This window comes from Silene latifolia, chromosome 6 (genome assembly GCF_048544455.1).
Source record: "Silene latifolia isolate original U9 population chromosome 6, ASM4854445v1, whole genome shotgun sequence".
In the NCBI taxonomy this organism is placed as follows: domain Eukaryota; kingdom Viridiplantae; phylum Streptophyta; class Magnoliopsida; order Caryophyllales; family Caryophyllaceae; genus Silene; species Silene latifolia.
In genome coordinates, this window is record NC_133531.1 from 19,205,614 (window position 1) to 19,222,110 (window position 16,497).

General features: G+C 35.6%; 1 protein-coding gene across 11 annotated transcripts in view; it reads right to left on the reverse strand.

Moving 5' to 3' along the window:
- The window catches only part of LOC141586483 (uncharacterized), a 192,039-nt gene extending 176,111 nt beyond the window's left edge, over positions 1-15,928 (reverse strand). The window contains exons 1-9 of one of the 11 annotated variants that reach the window (XM_074407732.1): positions 15,687-15,928; positions 15,540-15,608; positions 14,206-14,328; positions 13,884-13,991; positions 13,674-13,796; positions 13,461-13,511; positions 12,225-13,366; positions 10,529-12,141; positions 10,223-10,435 (exon numbers count right to left, since the gene is read on the reverse strand). In XM_074407732.1, coding sequence (XP_074263833.1) covers positions 13,362-13,366; positions 13,461-13,511; positions 13,674-13,796; positions 13,884-13,991; positions 14,206-14,328; positions 15,540-15,608; positions 15,687-15,756 — 549 coding nt within the window. In that variant the 5' untranslated portion in view covers positions 15,757-15,928 and the 3' untranslated portion in view covers positions 10,223-10,435; positions 10,529-12,141; positions 12,225-13,361. Of the gene's footprint in view, positions 1-10,222; positions 10,436-10,528; positions 12,142-12,224; positions 14,169-14,205; positions 14,329-15,539; positions 15,609-15,686 lie in introns of those variants that run through there. The other 10 variants (XM_074407729.1, XM_074407733.1, XM_074407730.1 and 7 more) reach the window with 10 other exon arrangements.
- Positions 15,929-16,497: the final 569 nt, after the last annotated feature.

The window sequence follows — 16,497 nt, forward strand, 5'->3', positions numbered from 1 at the left end:
CTATTGACGCTTTTAATTGTCAATAAATGTGACGCTTTTAAACGTCTTCATGGACTATTGACGCTTTTAATTGTCAACAAAATTGACGCTTTTAAGCGTCTTTGGTGGCTATTGACGCTTTTAATTGTCAATAAATGTGACGCTTTTAAGCGTCTTCCGCGACTATTGATGGTTTTATGTGTCAGTCGATGAGACGGAATTAAGCGTCAACTATTCATATATTGACACTTCTTCTTGTCACCGTCTAATTTCGACTTTTTGATTTCTGATAAAATCGTACGTAGAGATTAATTAAAGAATTTGATTTTCTGATAAAATCATAGAGATTAAATAAACCTATAATGTAGTAGTCCTACTAGCCATTACTAAATCATGAACAAACATAATGCAATATATATAATGAAGTACCAACGTACTTTTATAAATAATCATACGTCTGATACATATGTCGTCTACATCACATATACTAAAATTGACAATTTAACTAATATAAACTAGTACTCTATAGTACGACAAAATTAAAAATAGTAATAGGGATCCAGATGATAGTAAAATCTAACATAAATTTATCCAAAAAAATCGTAAATAATGCTATGTAACTAGCTAGACAAGGACACTTGGTAGTTTGAATGTCGTAGGGGCTTCAATCATGTAGGCGCAATGTCAAAAAGGCTTCAATCAACATATGAAGGCGCATCGTCACCATCTGGCGAATTTGAAACCTATAACGGGCAAACAAAATATAATTTATATGAATATACTTGATTAGTACATATAGTTCGACACAAAAAGTCAACTGATGATCCTTGTTTACAAGGTAGCTAAGTATTGCGAAACTAAAAGACAATTTAGTCGTTGAGAATTAGTGCCAATGAGCTCGTAATCAAAAGCGATGTGTTGCCTGGTACACTTTCAACTTTCTGGAAAATCAAGGTATACTTCAAAAAAACATACTGTTGAAGCCCAGTTAGTATAACTACTGCCGATTAGCAAAATAACAGGCGTATGTAAAGTGAAGAACGTCACCTTATGATAGTACCCTGCTGTTGTTTTCTCACTGCTGACTTCTTTCCTTTACCAATAGTCCGTCCAACCACTGGGAGAATAAAAACTGTCATACACCGAACAAAAGTCTTCACAAAAAGAATAAAAATTTTGCTAGGTTAAGTATTAGTAACGGAAAACGCTACACAATGTCAAAAAGAAGAATACTAATATTCCAATCACAAATCATCGAGGTGGATTTGGGTGAAAAACTTTTCAAGTCTTTCGGATAATAAAGGTGCATCCCGTTCCAAGGAATCCCACCAAGCTTTATCTGCAGCTATCTCTTTGATGTTTGCAGTATCATCAGTTGTCATACACAGATTCTTCAGCTTAGGACAATTGTAGAAACACATGTACTCTATATTCGGCCGAGTGCATCTCCCGATTTCACACAGGTCAGGAAGGTAATGAAGTTTTAGAACTTTCAGGCAAGGTAGGACAGAAAATTCGTCGGAACCCAACTTATCCCTCTCAGATAAAATATATTTCAAGGATACACAATCTTCAATCACCAACTCCTCCAATTTGGGAAGGTTCTTCATCATGGACAAATTGAAAACATAGGTCAATTTAGGTCATGCGCACAATGAGATAAATGTAGCATGTTAAAGCTTTCCTCTGCAAAAAGATGATGGCCACTGATAATCGCTTTGAGGTTCCATAAACTATTTAGACAAATATTCTAGAGATGGGAGGATAACTTGTCCGTCTTCTACGAGATGTATAATAGCTTGGACCTCTGGACAATCACTCAGTATGCATATTTTCAAGGCACCCATGTTATCAATTCCGAACTCTGATAAAAAACAAATACTGAAGTGATGATCCAAGTAAAGGGAAGTAGCTCGTTTGAGTAACTTCACCACACTTTGAGGAATGGTTTCACCATTAACGAACCTCAAACATCGCTTAGAACTCTTTGTGCATTAGTTCGCATCTCCGGTAACTAGAGATATTGCGTGTTTGAAATCATGTCCAACAATAAAGTTAAAATCTGACAGAGGGTGGCAGAATCCAGTGCATCAGTAGAAAGGCAAGTGAGTAATACCTTGATACCGACACCTAAGGCAAACAAATGATTTCGACGGAGGGAGGGAGTACAAAAAAAAGTAATATACGCTACCTTCACACTTGCAATAACATCGTTTTCGTATCTTGATTCTTCGACCCGTTCGCCTATCATAGATTCAGGGCAAACAATATAGTCATCTTGTACTCCCAAACTTATACAATTAACGCCAAACTTTTAAAATTAAACGCAGATAAAAACTCCATTTGTCTTAAGTCATTTCGTTTACCTCACCAGTTCCTTATGAGAAGTAATTTAATTAAAGGTAAACAAATGATTGAGAAATAGATAGTACCTGACTACATTAAACAAACCTGAAATGAATACAAACAAGAATTTGATATAAATTTTTAATAAGCAAATCCATAACAAAATAATGCAATTTTCCTCTATCAACAAAGACTAATTCATGCATACTTTCGCAATCGCCCAAGAGACTTATGTTCTAAAATGAAAACAAGAACTTAAGCAGTACGAAGATTAACAAAAAATAGGACACTTATTTCCTAGCAAACTATTGAAGTAACGAATCCACTATATCTAGTGTCATTGCTATATACAATTATGAAAATTGACAGATAAAATGTTGTGCTTCTTAGTCGAAGGAGCAAGGCTGACATATAAGCTATATTTACGAAAAATAAAAAATATGCTATAATGAACATATATTCAAGTATATGGGCACTGAATATATGTGCAATGTACCATCGGCCTAAGAATATCTCAAACCAGTACTAAACTACTAACTAGGTTCAGCGGCAAGGTTTTATACTAAGAACAATGTCCCGAGCCTCTCATACATATGTTATTTCTCTATTACAGGCAGCTAATGTGCACATAAATCTCAACTAAGTAGCTAACAAGACTCAATTTACATAATAAAGTAGACAATCTTTAAGTTAGAGAATAACATCAGATGATATGAACGCCAATTTTATAGCAGGCGGAAAACATTAGGGGCGTAGATTAGTCATACAAAAAATAATTCGGCTATACATCAATAAAATAGAAATGCTCATGCACATGGAAGCTAATTGTCAAACAATAAAGACAGATATAATAACTTGAGAGGTAAAAATGCTCCTATTTTTACAATATTTCCCCAACTTCGAGATGATAAACTTCAATGTTAGTCCTAACACAGATATTGGAGCATTAGTAACCATCAATTTCAAGTAAAAACACATATAAGAAAATGAGGCCTCTAGTTGCGCTATGATTAGACTAATAAGAAAGGTGAATTGGTTTTACTTATTGCAAAAATAAAGCATGATTTCAACACAGTTTTTACACACTGCAATGACTTATTCGTCAAAACTCTTATACACACCAACCTGGAGTCACAAATGACTTGAGTTTACAAACACCGGTTAAACATTGAACGGACAATAATTAAGCAACCATTTTAATATAATTAGCCCATAATTTCAAAGTAGTGAAACAAAATATGACCGAATCAAATCAGATTGCTTAAAATAGAACTGAACCAAATGTAGCCACAGTAAGGTAGAGGTTCATGCCAATAGTTGTAGAAATTAAAAACCTGTAGTAGCCAATCTACCTGATTTGTGCCATATTAAGAACACCCATTTAGAAAAATTCGGATGTTGAGTCATCTTCGCCCTTTGCCACTGTAAATTTTTCGAAATATAATGTTCAATTAGCGTATGAAGCAATAACCCGAAAGGTGAAACTAAAGTGAACATCCTGCTAGCTACAAGTTAACTTGAAATGGAGCCAACTTGAGTAAAATCAACTTTTCCAATTACAAGTCAAATACACATAGCTACTTGACTTCTATTTCCTGGTGAGATCAAATACCATTTAGATATTTCGATAAACTATAAGTATCACCAAGTCACTCAAAAATCTCTATGAATGCAATGATAGCACAAATTCTTTTCAATTCCTAATTTAAATATAAAATTGCACATGACCAAAGAAATATAGATTACCAGCACTTAAGGGAGTTGATTAGTTATTGAACTATAAGAATTACCTTCTCCATTTGACCAACTTCGCTCTCTTTAGATAACAAATGTTAGAGCCTCCTCATGTTGAGTTGTGTTAAGATGAAACAATACACTGCAACCAATGATATATGCATTTAGCAAGATCAGAGAATAAGTATCCTTATTTCCACTTACAAGTATCCAATGGTGTGCTCAAATCTAAATAAGTTCCAGCATACTATATACCAAAATCATCTTTAATTTAACATCAAGTTAAATAACCCAAGAATCCCCAAATATTACAAACCCTAACTTAGTTAATCTTGTATTTTGACATCAAAGAATCTATTACTCAAAATTATAACAATAAAACAAGTCTAATTTAAATATAAAAGATTAATTTAACCATTAAATGACAAAAACCAACCATAAAAATTGAATTTAAACCAAACCTTGTAAAAAGAAAGAATGGGAAACATGAATTGGCATTCGATGAAGCACGATCGGCTGCAAATAATGGCGTGGTTAAATTGGTGACGACGACGTGAAACTCCGGTGGCGGCAGGTAGCGATGGCGTCGTGTGTAGATTTGGAAAAAATGGTTAAAATCAAAACTGAAAGTTGACAACTTTAGTGTGAATCTAATATGAATATCCCCAATTACATAAGATAAGAAAGAGAGCAATAAGAACAAATACATAGTGAGCTAAGAAAGAGAGCAATAGAAAGATGGAATCATAAGGGGGATTGTAGAAGACGTTTCTAGATCCGACATTTGTTTCCTTTACTTTAGAAGATGAAGCAAATATTTGGTCGTTTAAACTTTTATTGCGCTCCTAGGTTTTTTTTTTTAATTATGAGCGGGGTTTCTCAAAATTTAAGACCGCTAAATATTTAATATTCATTTTACCCCAATAATATTGATCTACGCTTTGGGAAAGCGTCAACGTCGAAGCGTCATATATGCAAGGGATTTGTAGTAGTACCTGAAACCTGAAAAGGTACCTGAAACCTGATAAGGTGACTGAAATTAAAAAGGTACCTGAAAAGCTAGCTGAAAATTGGAAACTGATAAGGTAGCTGATTAATTGTAAAGTGTTTGGTAAAACTAATCGAAAAGATAAGCGATTTTTGTAAAATGACATAAAAGGACATTAATAATTATAATAAATTAATTTAAATAAAGGGTAAATATGTAAAGTAGAACATTTTGACTACTGAAACTTTAAAAAGCTACCTGGAGTAGCTTTTCATTTCAGGTACCTGAAAAGTCATTTCAGGTACCTGAAATGACTTTACCAAACAGCACTAGGTAAAACAACTACCTGAAATATTAGTCAAATCAGGTTGCTTGGTCAAATCAGGTACCTGAAATGCCTTGCCAAACATAGCCGTAGTATTACGACTAAACTAGATTTGTCTACAAGAAAGTCGTCAATTAATTAAAATGACTAATTTACTAAATTGTCCAAGTTTCACTAAATTGACTAAAAAATCGACTAAATTGAGTACATGTAAATCTACTAAATTGACTAACATATTGTATTCGGAATGCTTCTGTAATCTGTCTACGAATTGAGTAAATACAGTAATTCCTATGCAATTGTGAAACTGACTCAGTTTACTAATTTAAGAAGGCACCCAAACAAGCTTCCACTGAAAAATTAGACAATTTCTAAAACAAAAATAATAAGTCAGTTTCTCAAATAAAATTATAAAAATAAGAGTAACAATGAACACAATTACTAAAACAAAAACGCCCAAAATTAATCTACTGTGTATTAGGAGGTGTGTTTGTAATAACCCTTCTCCTTCGCGGCGTAGGTTGCGAAGGACCTGCCTCGTAGACTTTTAAAGCCCTCTTAACTGTCGTTTGTCTAGGCTTAGGAGCTCTACCTGTTCCTCTCCTATCAACGGAGTCTTGCAAGCCGCCTTCTCTATGTGGAGTCACATTTCTGGCCATGTGACTTTGATTGTTTTCCTTCCGTTGTAGTCTCCTTTTCCCCCCACAACCGTGTAAATTAGGAACCTGCACCATTGTTATTGAAGGTCTGAATGCCAACCGTTGCCTCCATTTCCTTAACTCTCTTCGATGTATATCTATCATATACGGCGAAAGCAGCATCGGATTGTAATGCGAGCCTAAATATGTAGTCGTTCCTTAATGTCACCGCAAATGAACGCTTAAGGTGTTCCGACTCAGCGAGTGTGTGGTAGCCAACATGAAGATGCTCATAGCCGCTTACCAAATCCTTTCGAAACCTACTGAAAATGTACTTATCAGGAATTAACTGCACTTTCTTCAGCAACATAGCACGGATAATATGCCTACATAATATTCCTCGAAATTCAAAACGTTGACAAGTACAATTAAACTCACCTGTACCCGTGTGAATTGTCACATTGTAGTTCTTATCTCGTGGAGCCCAAAACGGATGTTTCACCTCCTCCATTACAACAAAAAAGAGAATAACCCGATATTCATATCATTATAAGCATTAGTGTATTAGGTCGTCCACCACTTTTTTATCCTTCGCGAACCTTATTAGTGTAAGCTCTTTGGAAGACTTCCTCAACTATGACATTCTTATCGTACATACGCGGTTTGTTGGTGCAAGCAAAGTTCAATTTTTCTTCTTCCTCGACCTTGACTCGTAGGGCATTTTCGTAGTTGCCAAGGAAGGTGAACAAAGTTGTTTGCGGATTACAAACACAACTAAAAAGTCAATCTTATATAACTTTTATAATAATTATTAAAAAAACTTTATTTTAATAATTGTGTCAATATAATTGATGTAAACGTTGAATATGATTAAAATATTGATTTTAAATATGTTTTGCTTTTTTAAAAATGAAAAAATTAATTAAAAAAATCGTTAAAAAAAGAGTTAAAATTATTTCTTGACCCGCATTCTGACCCTAACCCGTCTGCAATCCGTATGGCTCGACCCGTATCTGACTTAACCCGTATTCTGACCCAACCCGGGACTCGACCGCCCAACCCGTTTGACATGTCTACTCTTTGCTTTACCCTTGTCCACCACACTACTTGGACCCTTAGAGCATCCGCAAAGGTGGAAATCAAGCTCCCCATACACACTCTCTTTCCTCATATGGAGCTCCTCATTGTTGCACCAACCTCCCCAACATTTGGGGCTCCACTGTTTTTAGGGAAGGTCCCCAAAAGAAAAGTAAGGCAATTTGTGTTAGTTTTGGGGAGGTTCCCAAATTTTTGTGTGTGAATTGGGGAACCTCATTGTTGCATAGATGTAGTTATGAAATGAGGAGGGTAAATGGAAAAGTTAGTGGAAAATGAGGTGGACGAATAAGAAAAGGAAAGAGAAAATATGGGGAGCCTCACCTTTGCGGATGCTCTTAGGATGTGTTTGGATTGAGTGATTTGGAGGAAAAAGAAAGGGAGAGGAATAGGGGATTTAAAATCCCTTGGTTGGATAGGAAATGAGGGTAGAGGGAAATGGAGGGGGATAGATTTGGAGGGATCCAATTTCGCTCCTCCAAGCCTAATCAAAATCTCTCACAATAAAGGCAAGATTTGGAGGAAATTGTATCCAAACACCCACTCCCCATTCCCCCTCCCCTTCCCTTCTCTTCCTTTCCCTTCTCTCCTTCCCCCTCCCCTCCCTTTCCCTCCAATTTTGCTATTCAAACACACCCTTAGTGAGAGGTCGAATAAAAAAATCCAAAGTAGCAGCATGACGTAGAGGATGTTTATTGCTATTTTTTGAATTTTATGAAGGTGATTTTGTCATTTCGATAAGAAAGTATAGATTTTTCCTAAAAGAAATGTAAACTCGCATACCTAGAAGAAACGGCTACCAATTTCTCTCTCTAGGATCATTGTCCTTGATATCTTATTGATGTTCCTACATAAATCCGTAAATAAAGAGGAAGCGAGCAACTAAAATTAGAAAGATGAAATCATGGCTTTAGCATTGGCTGATACTGAATCACTCTGTATATGGTCGTTTACCTACGAAAGGTAGTAAAATGAAGAGAAAGCTAGCTAAGCAATTGAAATTCAGAGTAACAAAATTGAGAGGTAGAGCTAGCGACTGATGAAACTTCGACCGGCCATCAAAGCCAAAACAGTAGGTCCTTGTTCAACTTCAACATCGACTTGTTGCGGAACCCTTCCATTTCTGTTTCGACACCAAATTCAATTTTTGTGTAGCATACGCAGCCTTCCTTTTCCATCGACACCAAATTTTGTACCACAGTCATCGAAATTTACCAATAATATTCTACAATCTATTAAAGAAAACAAGAGTCAAGTATTATTAAACCAATTTTATTACAATGCTTAATTCTCATAGGCTAGCTCATATTCACAAAGATCACTGGAAAATCACAAAAGATCTGACATTAATCTATCAAATTAAAGAAACACACTATAACCAAGATTAATCACTAGACACTAGAAATGCATTTACAGCAGAACAATGAAACCACTGTTTAATTGAAGAAACTCCAAGTACACACGGCGAAATATTCGGAATACCCTTCCGAATGCTGAGGAGGACGATGACCAAAACGACATTCAATCTTCAAACTCGGAAATCCAACAACATGAAGAACCAAGTCACCAACATAACCAACATAACAACAACCGCCATGTGTCCCCACGAACACGAACTATCAAGAAGCTACAGGAATAGTGGCGAGGAAGATCAGGATGACCAAAACTACATTTAATAGGCGAACTCGGAAACCAAGAAGGTAAAGAACCAACAGCAGCAACACCGCCACAACAGCCATCGAACCCGTCCCCATCACGGCGGCCGACACAGCTGCTGGCGGCAGAGGCCTCACCTCGACGATCGGAGCTTTCGGCAATCTTGACTGCCTCGTAGACCGAACACCAGAAACATTAAACCCACCGCCACGATGTGACCCGTCAAGAAACCCGTCGACACCATGGACAGAAACGACGGCGTTCTGGTAAATGTCGGGTTTGGTTAGCTTAGAAGCGTTAATGGTGAAGTTGACGGCAGAGTTGTTGGTGATACGGAGGGTGGTCCCAGGGATGAGAGTAGGGAGGTGGGCCCCGGTGGGGAAGAGCTGGAGATCCGAGAAGGTGAGACGGCGAGGGATGACGTGGCTCGCTAGAGGAAGGTTGTTGTTGTTGTTGAGGTTGTCGGGGAGGAAGAGGGTGGCGGAGATAGGGACGGTGGTGGCGGTGGTATCGCCGGAGGCCAAGAGGTTAGCCCAGTTGTTGAAGTCAGTTGCTCCGATTATAGCGTCGATTATGGTGCTTTCTTGGGCGCGGTGGTGCTGGGTTATAGGTGCGGTGGTTGGTGCGATGGGGGTGGCGGCGGTAGTGGTGGTGGCGAGGAGGAAGAGAAGAGCGAAGGTAAGGAAAGCGGTGGTTGTTGTGGAAGCCATGGGAGGAGAGAGTTTGAAGGTTTCTTGAAAGTTTGTTATTTTTCTGTTATTATTGTTTGTTTGGAATTTATGTTTCTGTTATGAATGAGAACAGATGGAGGGGGTTTTATAGTGATGTGTGATTAGTGAAAAATTGATTGACGTACAGAATAATAATGTATGCAGATTTCTTAAGACGGTTTTAAGAAAGACTAATTAAAATAGGGGTCTTAAGAAAGACTAACTAAGAAAGGCGGTCTTAATAAAAACTAACTATGAAAGACGGTTTTTAGAAAGAGTAACTATGAAAGACGGTTTTTAAAAAGAATAACTTACTAGTGTAACACCCGTGAAAATTCACGGGGTTGTATACTTTTTTTATTTAAAGGAGACGATAAATTATAATTGTTAGATAATCGATTATGTAATTTTATGAAAATGTACAGATTTTTATAAATAAAAATAAAAGTCGATAAATATATATAAGGACATTTTAAAATATTGTTGTTAATAAAGAATAAGGTAAAAAAATGAAAATGTGAATAGGGGGAATACCCGTAATTCTATAATAAACATGAAATGTTTAACGAAGATTTAAGTAAGAAAATTATATAAGTTAAAACTGATATATTTAGGATATGAAAAATTAATGACGTAAGTAAAATTAATAAAACTGAATTTTTCACAAAATGAAAACACTGAAAATCGAGTAGACCAAATTGTTGCATAAAGTAGGTATAGTTAATTTAATTTTTTTTTTTAAAAAAAAAACAAAAAAAAACCGAAACCCACCTTATCTTATCTACCTCTCTCCTCATATCTCCCTCACCAAATCACAACGCCATTTCATCTCACTCTCTCCTCACATCTTCTCTCCCTCTCTCCGGTCAACACAATCCCCATTTTAGCTCAGAGAGAGAAAAAAAATGAGAATTCGGCTACCATCACTGTTGTATTTGATCAATCTGATTTGGGTCCTGACTACCTACGTTCCAAAAAACATAAGTTATTAAAACATTCAAACAAAAACGAATGGAACAATAGGAGTTAAATAAGAAAAGAAGGGATTTGACTAAACCATTGTTGCTGCGAGTTGCACTAACGGTGACACGGTCATATCCTTTATTAATGTACTTGAATAAGTATTTGATTGATCTTGCCTGATTGCACCATTCAACATTAATGTGAGCCCGATATTTCAACAACAAATCTACATTGTAAGGAACAACATATCCGTTATGAATTGTTTTTCCATCTTTCTCAATTGTCGGTCCGTTTTCTCGTCTCTTATAAACATGATAACCATCACCGTCGATCGTTGTTCTTTCATTAAACTTCTTTGGAAATTTTTTCGAGCATTTTCCGTCAATCATGCATGGACAATCTGGGTTAAGATCTCCACATGAACCCTGAATCATACTATTTTTCACTGCTTCATATAGAGCTGGGCTTTCCGTAGGATCTGGGATTTCAGCACTTATAATCCGGTCCACGTCAGCGGCTTCGGGAAACTTGTCCTCTCGGTGTAAAAAAAGCAAAATATGAGCATGAGGGAGGCCACGTTTTTGGAACTCAATAGTATAGACAACTGATAATTTCAAGCAAAGTAATATTATATAGTTGAGGTTAATAATATAACTTGGGAAAAAAAATTGGAAATGGAAAATAAAAATAAAATGAAAATGTATAGTTCGTCACCTGCCCTTGTCCGTCCAAAAAGATGTCGCTCTTTTAAGTCCCTCATTAGCTCTTCGAGTTTCAACTTAAATAGTCGAGTAAGTATATCAGGCCTGTCCTCTGGCCGCAAATTGCTTTTTTGAACAAACCTAGTTATTTCAGGCCATTTTGGATTGCATGTGAACGTAATAAATAAATCAGGATACCCACACCACCTACATATGGTCATTGTATCCTGATATGTTTCCCTCATGTAACCTTTACCACCTACAAAAGATGACGGTACAATGTAACGAACACCAGCTGAGGACGGGTTAGTTTGACTCAGAGCGCAGATTCGCGAGATTCTTGAAGTTTTCCGATCGCAATTTTGGTTGGTTAAGACGGAAATACTTTAACCGTTGAGATTCTATCATTGTCAAACCGTCAGCAAGGATTTGTTGAAATAGTTTACCTGCCATTTAAAAAAAAAGTTCAAACTAAAAAAAAAAAAGAAACTATTTTAGTTAACTTTGTATTAACTTCGGACTATGAAAAAAAAAACATAAGAAAGGTAATTGTCAACATAATAAATTAGGCATCAAATCTTATACCTGCCATCAAAATTGTCGGAGCTTCCCTATCTGCTGACCGGTCTTGGATGCGAAAAGCAAACCACTCCCTCAATGTAAGCTTATCCTGAGAGCTCTGATTATTTCTTGATTTAGTTAAAGAACGTTGATTATGAGGGATACCAAGCCTATGGCCATCTCCTCAAGAATAATGTCCCGACTATCAATCGTGTTCTCAAGATCTCCAACAATGAGGGCAGCCACCTCCGACACAATGGGTAGATTATATGTTCTCCCATCTGTTTATCGTCCGCTAATGAGCCTCAACCTTACCTCACCACCGACACCTTCGTTAAGCCTATCTCTTGCCATTCTAAATTATTTTGCCAAAAAATTGTAACGATCGGCCATTTTTTTTAAATCATCCATTAGTCCATCATCAAATTGACCAGGATTTGTAAAACTGCGATTACAATTGAAAAAAAAATATTAAAAAATAAGAAACAATATTAAGATTATAAAAAATAAAATAAATTTAAGGCTCACCTTCCTGCATTCTTCCTATGCCTCAGCTCCTCTTCCGTGTCGTAGATATAAAGTTGACAGAATTTAGGTGGTCCGTCATGATTAGGTAATAAACTTTCAATTAAATGTGTATTTTGCCCACCTATTCTGAATGTGTAATGACCCCTACCTCGGTTGATCGAATGATCTATTTTACCACCCATAGATGTAAAGGAAAACATATTATTGTATGAATGTATGTTTTCCATGAAATGTTTACTTTTGGGATGTTTTCGCATTAGAAGATCATGTAACAACTAGGAGGTTTTTTAATAAAGGGCAGTTCAACTATTCCATTTTTGCAACACATGGTAAAAGAGGGGACTTTGGGCTTGGTATCCATACGATCTCTTTCATCATACCACATCCGAGCTCCACATTTTATGCAGGTGTAAGTGGGGTCTCCGATATCATGGTACCCTTTTGTTATTAATTAAGAAGGTCAATCGGAAGAAAAGATATGAAGAAAATAGATCATGACAAATTTAAAAACCTAAGTGCACGTAAAATAAAAATTGCAGTTTACTGAAATTTAAGACGAATTTAACCTGGAATGTTAACATCCGAATTTGACCTACGGTTGGTAGCTTCAAACACATCATAGGCTGTGGAAAGATCCCTTGCCAATTCTTTGATTATGTTTTGCCTATGATTCGTAGTTTGCACGGAAGTGCTGCTAGTGGGTAGAAACTGATTTCCGGATAATTAAACTCCACAATTAGCTGAACAATTACCAAATAAGGGTTAGATTATGAGAGGACACTAACATTGTTGACATACTTAACACACACAAATAGTACAAAATAAGTAAAATAGTTTTTTTTTTCTTACTACCTATTAAAAAATTAACGATGATAATTACCAAATGTGATGGTGCTCAATGGGATTGTAGACATCAACATGGAAGAATTCCTAGCCATCCTTTGTTGACTTAAGATAAGCTTTCTTTTTTGTCTCGCTAATTTCGCAATTCGCATACAGTTGACGTTGGGATAAAACATTGTTATGTGACATACCAACTCCAGGATTTTCATTAGTTCTCTTTTGGGATAGTCTTAGCTTTTGTTGCTTCCTTACGTTTTGTGCCAGGCAGTAGTCATTTACACTTTTCCCGTACTGTTAATCTATTAGACGGATAAGTGTAAACAATAGAGGCTAAAAGAAAAATACAATATGTAGTTCTTAATTTTTATAAAAAGAGAGTTCAAAGATCTTTACCTCTCCAGAAATTGTTTATAGAATTAGCCAATTGTAGTTGTTGGGTATTATCTGGATGTGATTGATATGATTGCGTAAAATCATTCACTTTAAAAGCGATAGTTAAAATAAAGTAATAAAATTGGGAGTAACATAATTAAAGGTTACGAAAAAATTTAAAATATTGGTTTATACATGATATGAATTGAATTATCCGCAAATTGAGAGACTTACCATTTTGAGGTTGAGATTGGTAAAGTGGTGCTTTACCCTTATCAGGTTTAATTGAGGCATGCCTTGGCAATTGTGTGTTTGTTAAGTCATGTAAAGGTAGAGTTGGAGTACCTAATAATGTTGCTAATTATACATAAGTTACAAACTAAGATAGTAATGAACTTATGTAGAAAAGAGTTAAATTTGTTAACTGAAGATTGGTACAAATACCTGAATTAGATTGGTAAAGAGTTGTTTTACCCTTCCTTGATTGTGTAGTTGAGTAACTTTGAATATGACAGTTTGTTGTTATCCCACTAAGCGGGAAAAATGGACTACCTAAAAGATTGTCAATTAAAAGTACTTTCAGATATTATTGACTTAACAATTTGAGAGTGTAAAAGCAACTTAAGAATTTGAGAGTACTAAAAAACCGTATATAAAACAAAATTAATATAAAATATGTAGTAACATAATTAAAGCTATGGGAAGTATTAGAAATATTAATTTATACATATTTTATACTTGTAAAACCGTACACTGAGAGACGTACCAGATTGAGATTGAGATTGAGATTGAGACTGGTAGAGTGGTGCTTTACCCTTATTTGTTTGACTTGAAGCATGGCATGGCATTTGTTGGTTTGTTAAGTCTTGTAGAGGTAAAGTAGGAGTACCTAATAACATGGTAATAAACTTGTGTAGAAAACAATTACAAAATTTCACTCAAAAAATCGTCATTACAAAATCTGAAACGGAAGGAATTTAAAAAAAAAAAAACTTGCAGAAAAGACTTTAAGAAAACCCGGAACTTTTACAATAAATTGGATTAACAATCTAAGAATAATAAGAAAACCATATATTGAACAGTTTAAAGGGTAAACGAATTTAGAAACTGGAAATAATTATGGAATACAATAAAATTCAGGCTTACTACTTAATTTCAGATTTCATAAAGCAAAGAAACTAAAAACTTTGACTTGAAAACAGTGAGTAATGCAATCGTTTTAGTGGCATTCTAAATTGCATTATGTTAACAAAGAGAATGAAAAATTATTTGCCTAAATAGAAGAATGCAATGGTACGCTGACTAATCTGGATGTATATCTACATCACATTGAAGATGAATCCTTTGTATTGAAATTGACATATAAGAGTAATACCATCTGACTATCTATTCGAAATACCATTGTTTCAACAAATATTAAGGGGGTGTTTGGTTGGGGGAGTTGGAATGGAATGGAATGGATTTAATCCATTATAGTGTTTGTTTGAGCTATTTTGGAATGGAGTTAGAATCCGGATGTATCTAAATCCATTCCAACCCCCTCTAATCTCATACCCAACCTTAACCCAAGATTCTAACTCCATTCCATAATGTTTAACATTTCATTCCATTCCAAGGTTTAACCAAACAATATAAACCAAGTATGGGATTTAGAATCCATACCACAATGGTATGAGATTCCAATCCATTCCATTCCTTCCCTTCAAACCAAACGCCCCTAAATCATTCTAAAAAAAACCCTAGACCTAGTAAAACCCTTTTGAAATTATCCATTTACATGTTTAAATTTCCATTCAATTTGGAAAAACCTGTGTAAAATTTGAGAACATACTTGCTAATCCCCCGTGAAACTGATCCTGAATATAGTACAGTAAACTGCATTTAGCTTAATACTAATCTAATTTGCATTATTTAACAAAAATTAATAAACTTTAATATTCGATTTTCAAATTATGCTGATTTGCAATACCTTTAACCCTCAAATTCTGATTTGCATTATATATTAAAAGATAAAAAGAAAAAAAATAGACATACATTTGAATCAACAAATAGAAGTTCAATGGCATCCATTTTCTTCTTATCTGAGATGAAATAACATACCTGATTTGGGGGTGTTTATAGAACGTATAAGGATTGTTTGAGGAGTTGCTCTTGAAAATTCCAAGTTTTCTACAAAGAAGCGTGAAAGAGGAAAATCATTGTAAAGGGTTGTTGTAAAACAAATCTGCAGTTAAAATAAAAACTAACCTTTTCCATCCTCTTTGTTTTTTCTTCTACTCCTCTTCCTTGGTGGTTGTTCAGAATTTGATCCAGACATGGGTGAAAAGTAGAATTAGAATTGTTTATCTTTTTCTTATTCAGAGACTGTCACACGTGAAGGGTGTGAGTATTATATGTATAGGTAGTTGAAGTTGAGGAAGAGAATTAAGGAATAGGATAAGAAATCATACATATCATTCCTTAATTGTGATTTGTCATTCTCGAGTAACCTTGAGAATGACAAAGGGTTAGATTAATTAGGTTGGTTTATGAATTTATTAAACACACGTTTTTTGACACGGTTAATTGCAATTTTTTCTTATCCTTTTTAATTTCCCAGATGTCACGTTTTGCTATAATTGCATTGCACTTTGATTTATTTATTTTTTTTTATTTTTTTTGCTGTTGTGGCCATATTTTTTTGAGTATTATATGTATAGTGATGGGGCATATTCTGCACCCGCTGACCGAGTCAACACATTGAGGAAGGTCAAAGATAAAAGACAGCAAGTCAACGTATTAGACAGCCTAGCCGATGCAGCCTATCGGCCTGTCACTTGGGTCCCGGCTAGGACAACTAGCCAGCCGGGATACATATCCGCGTACTCATATCCAAGACCCCTCGGCCGGCCTGCCATGGGTCCATCGGCCGAGGGTAGAACGGTCTTTCCACCTGCTAGCCACTTGGCCACTTGGCCACTACGTGACAAAAGGTGAAAGTCTATAAATACTCCACTTCTCTCAACGAGAAGAGGATCAGAAATATAACCTAAACCACTCATAATCTGGTATAAACTCC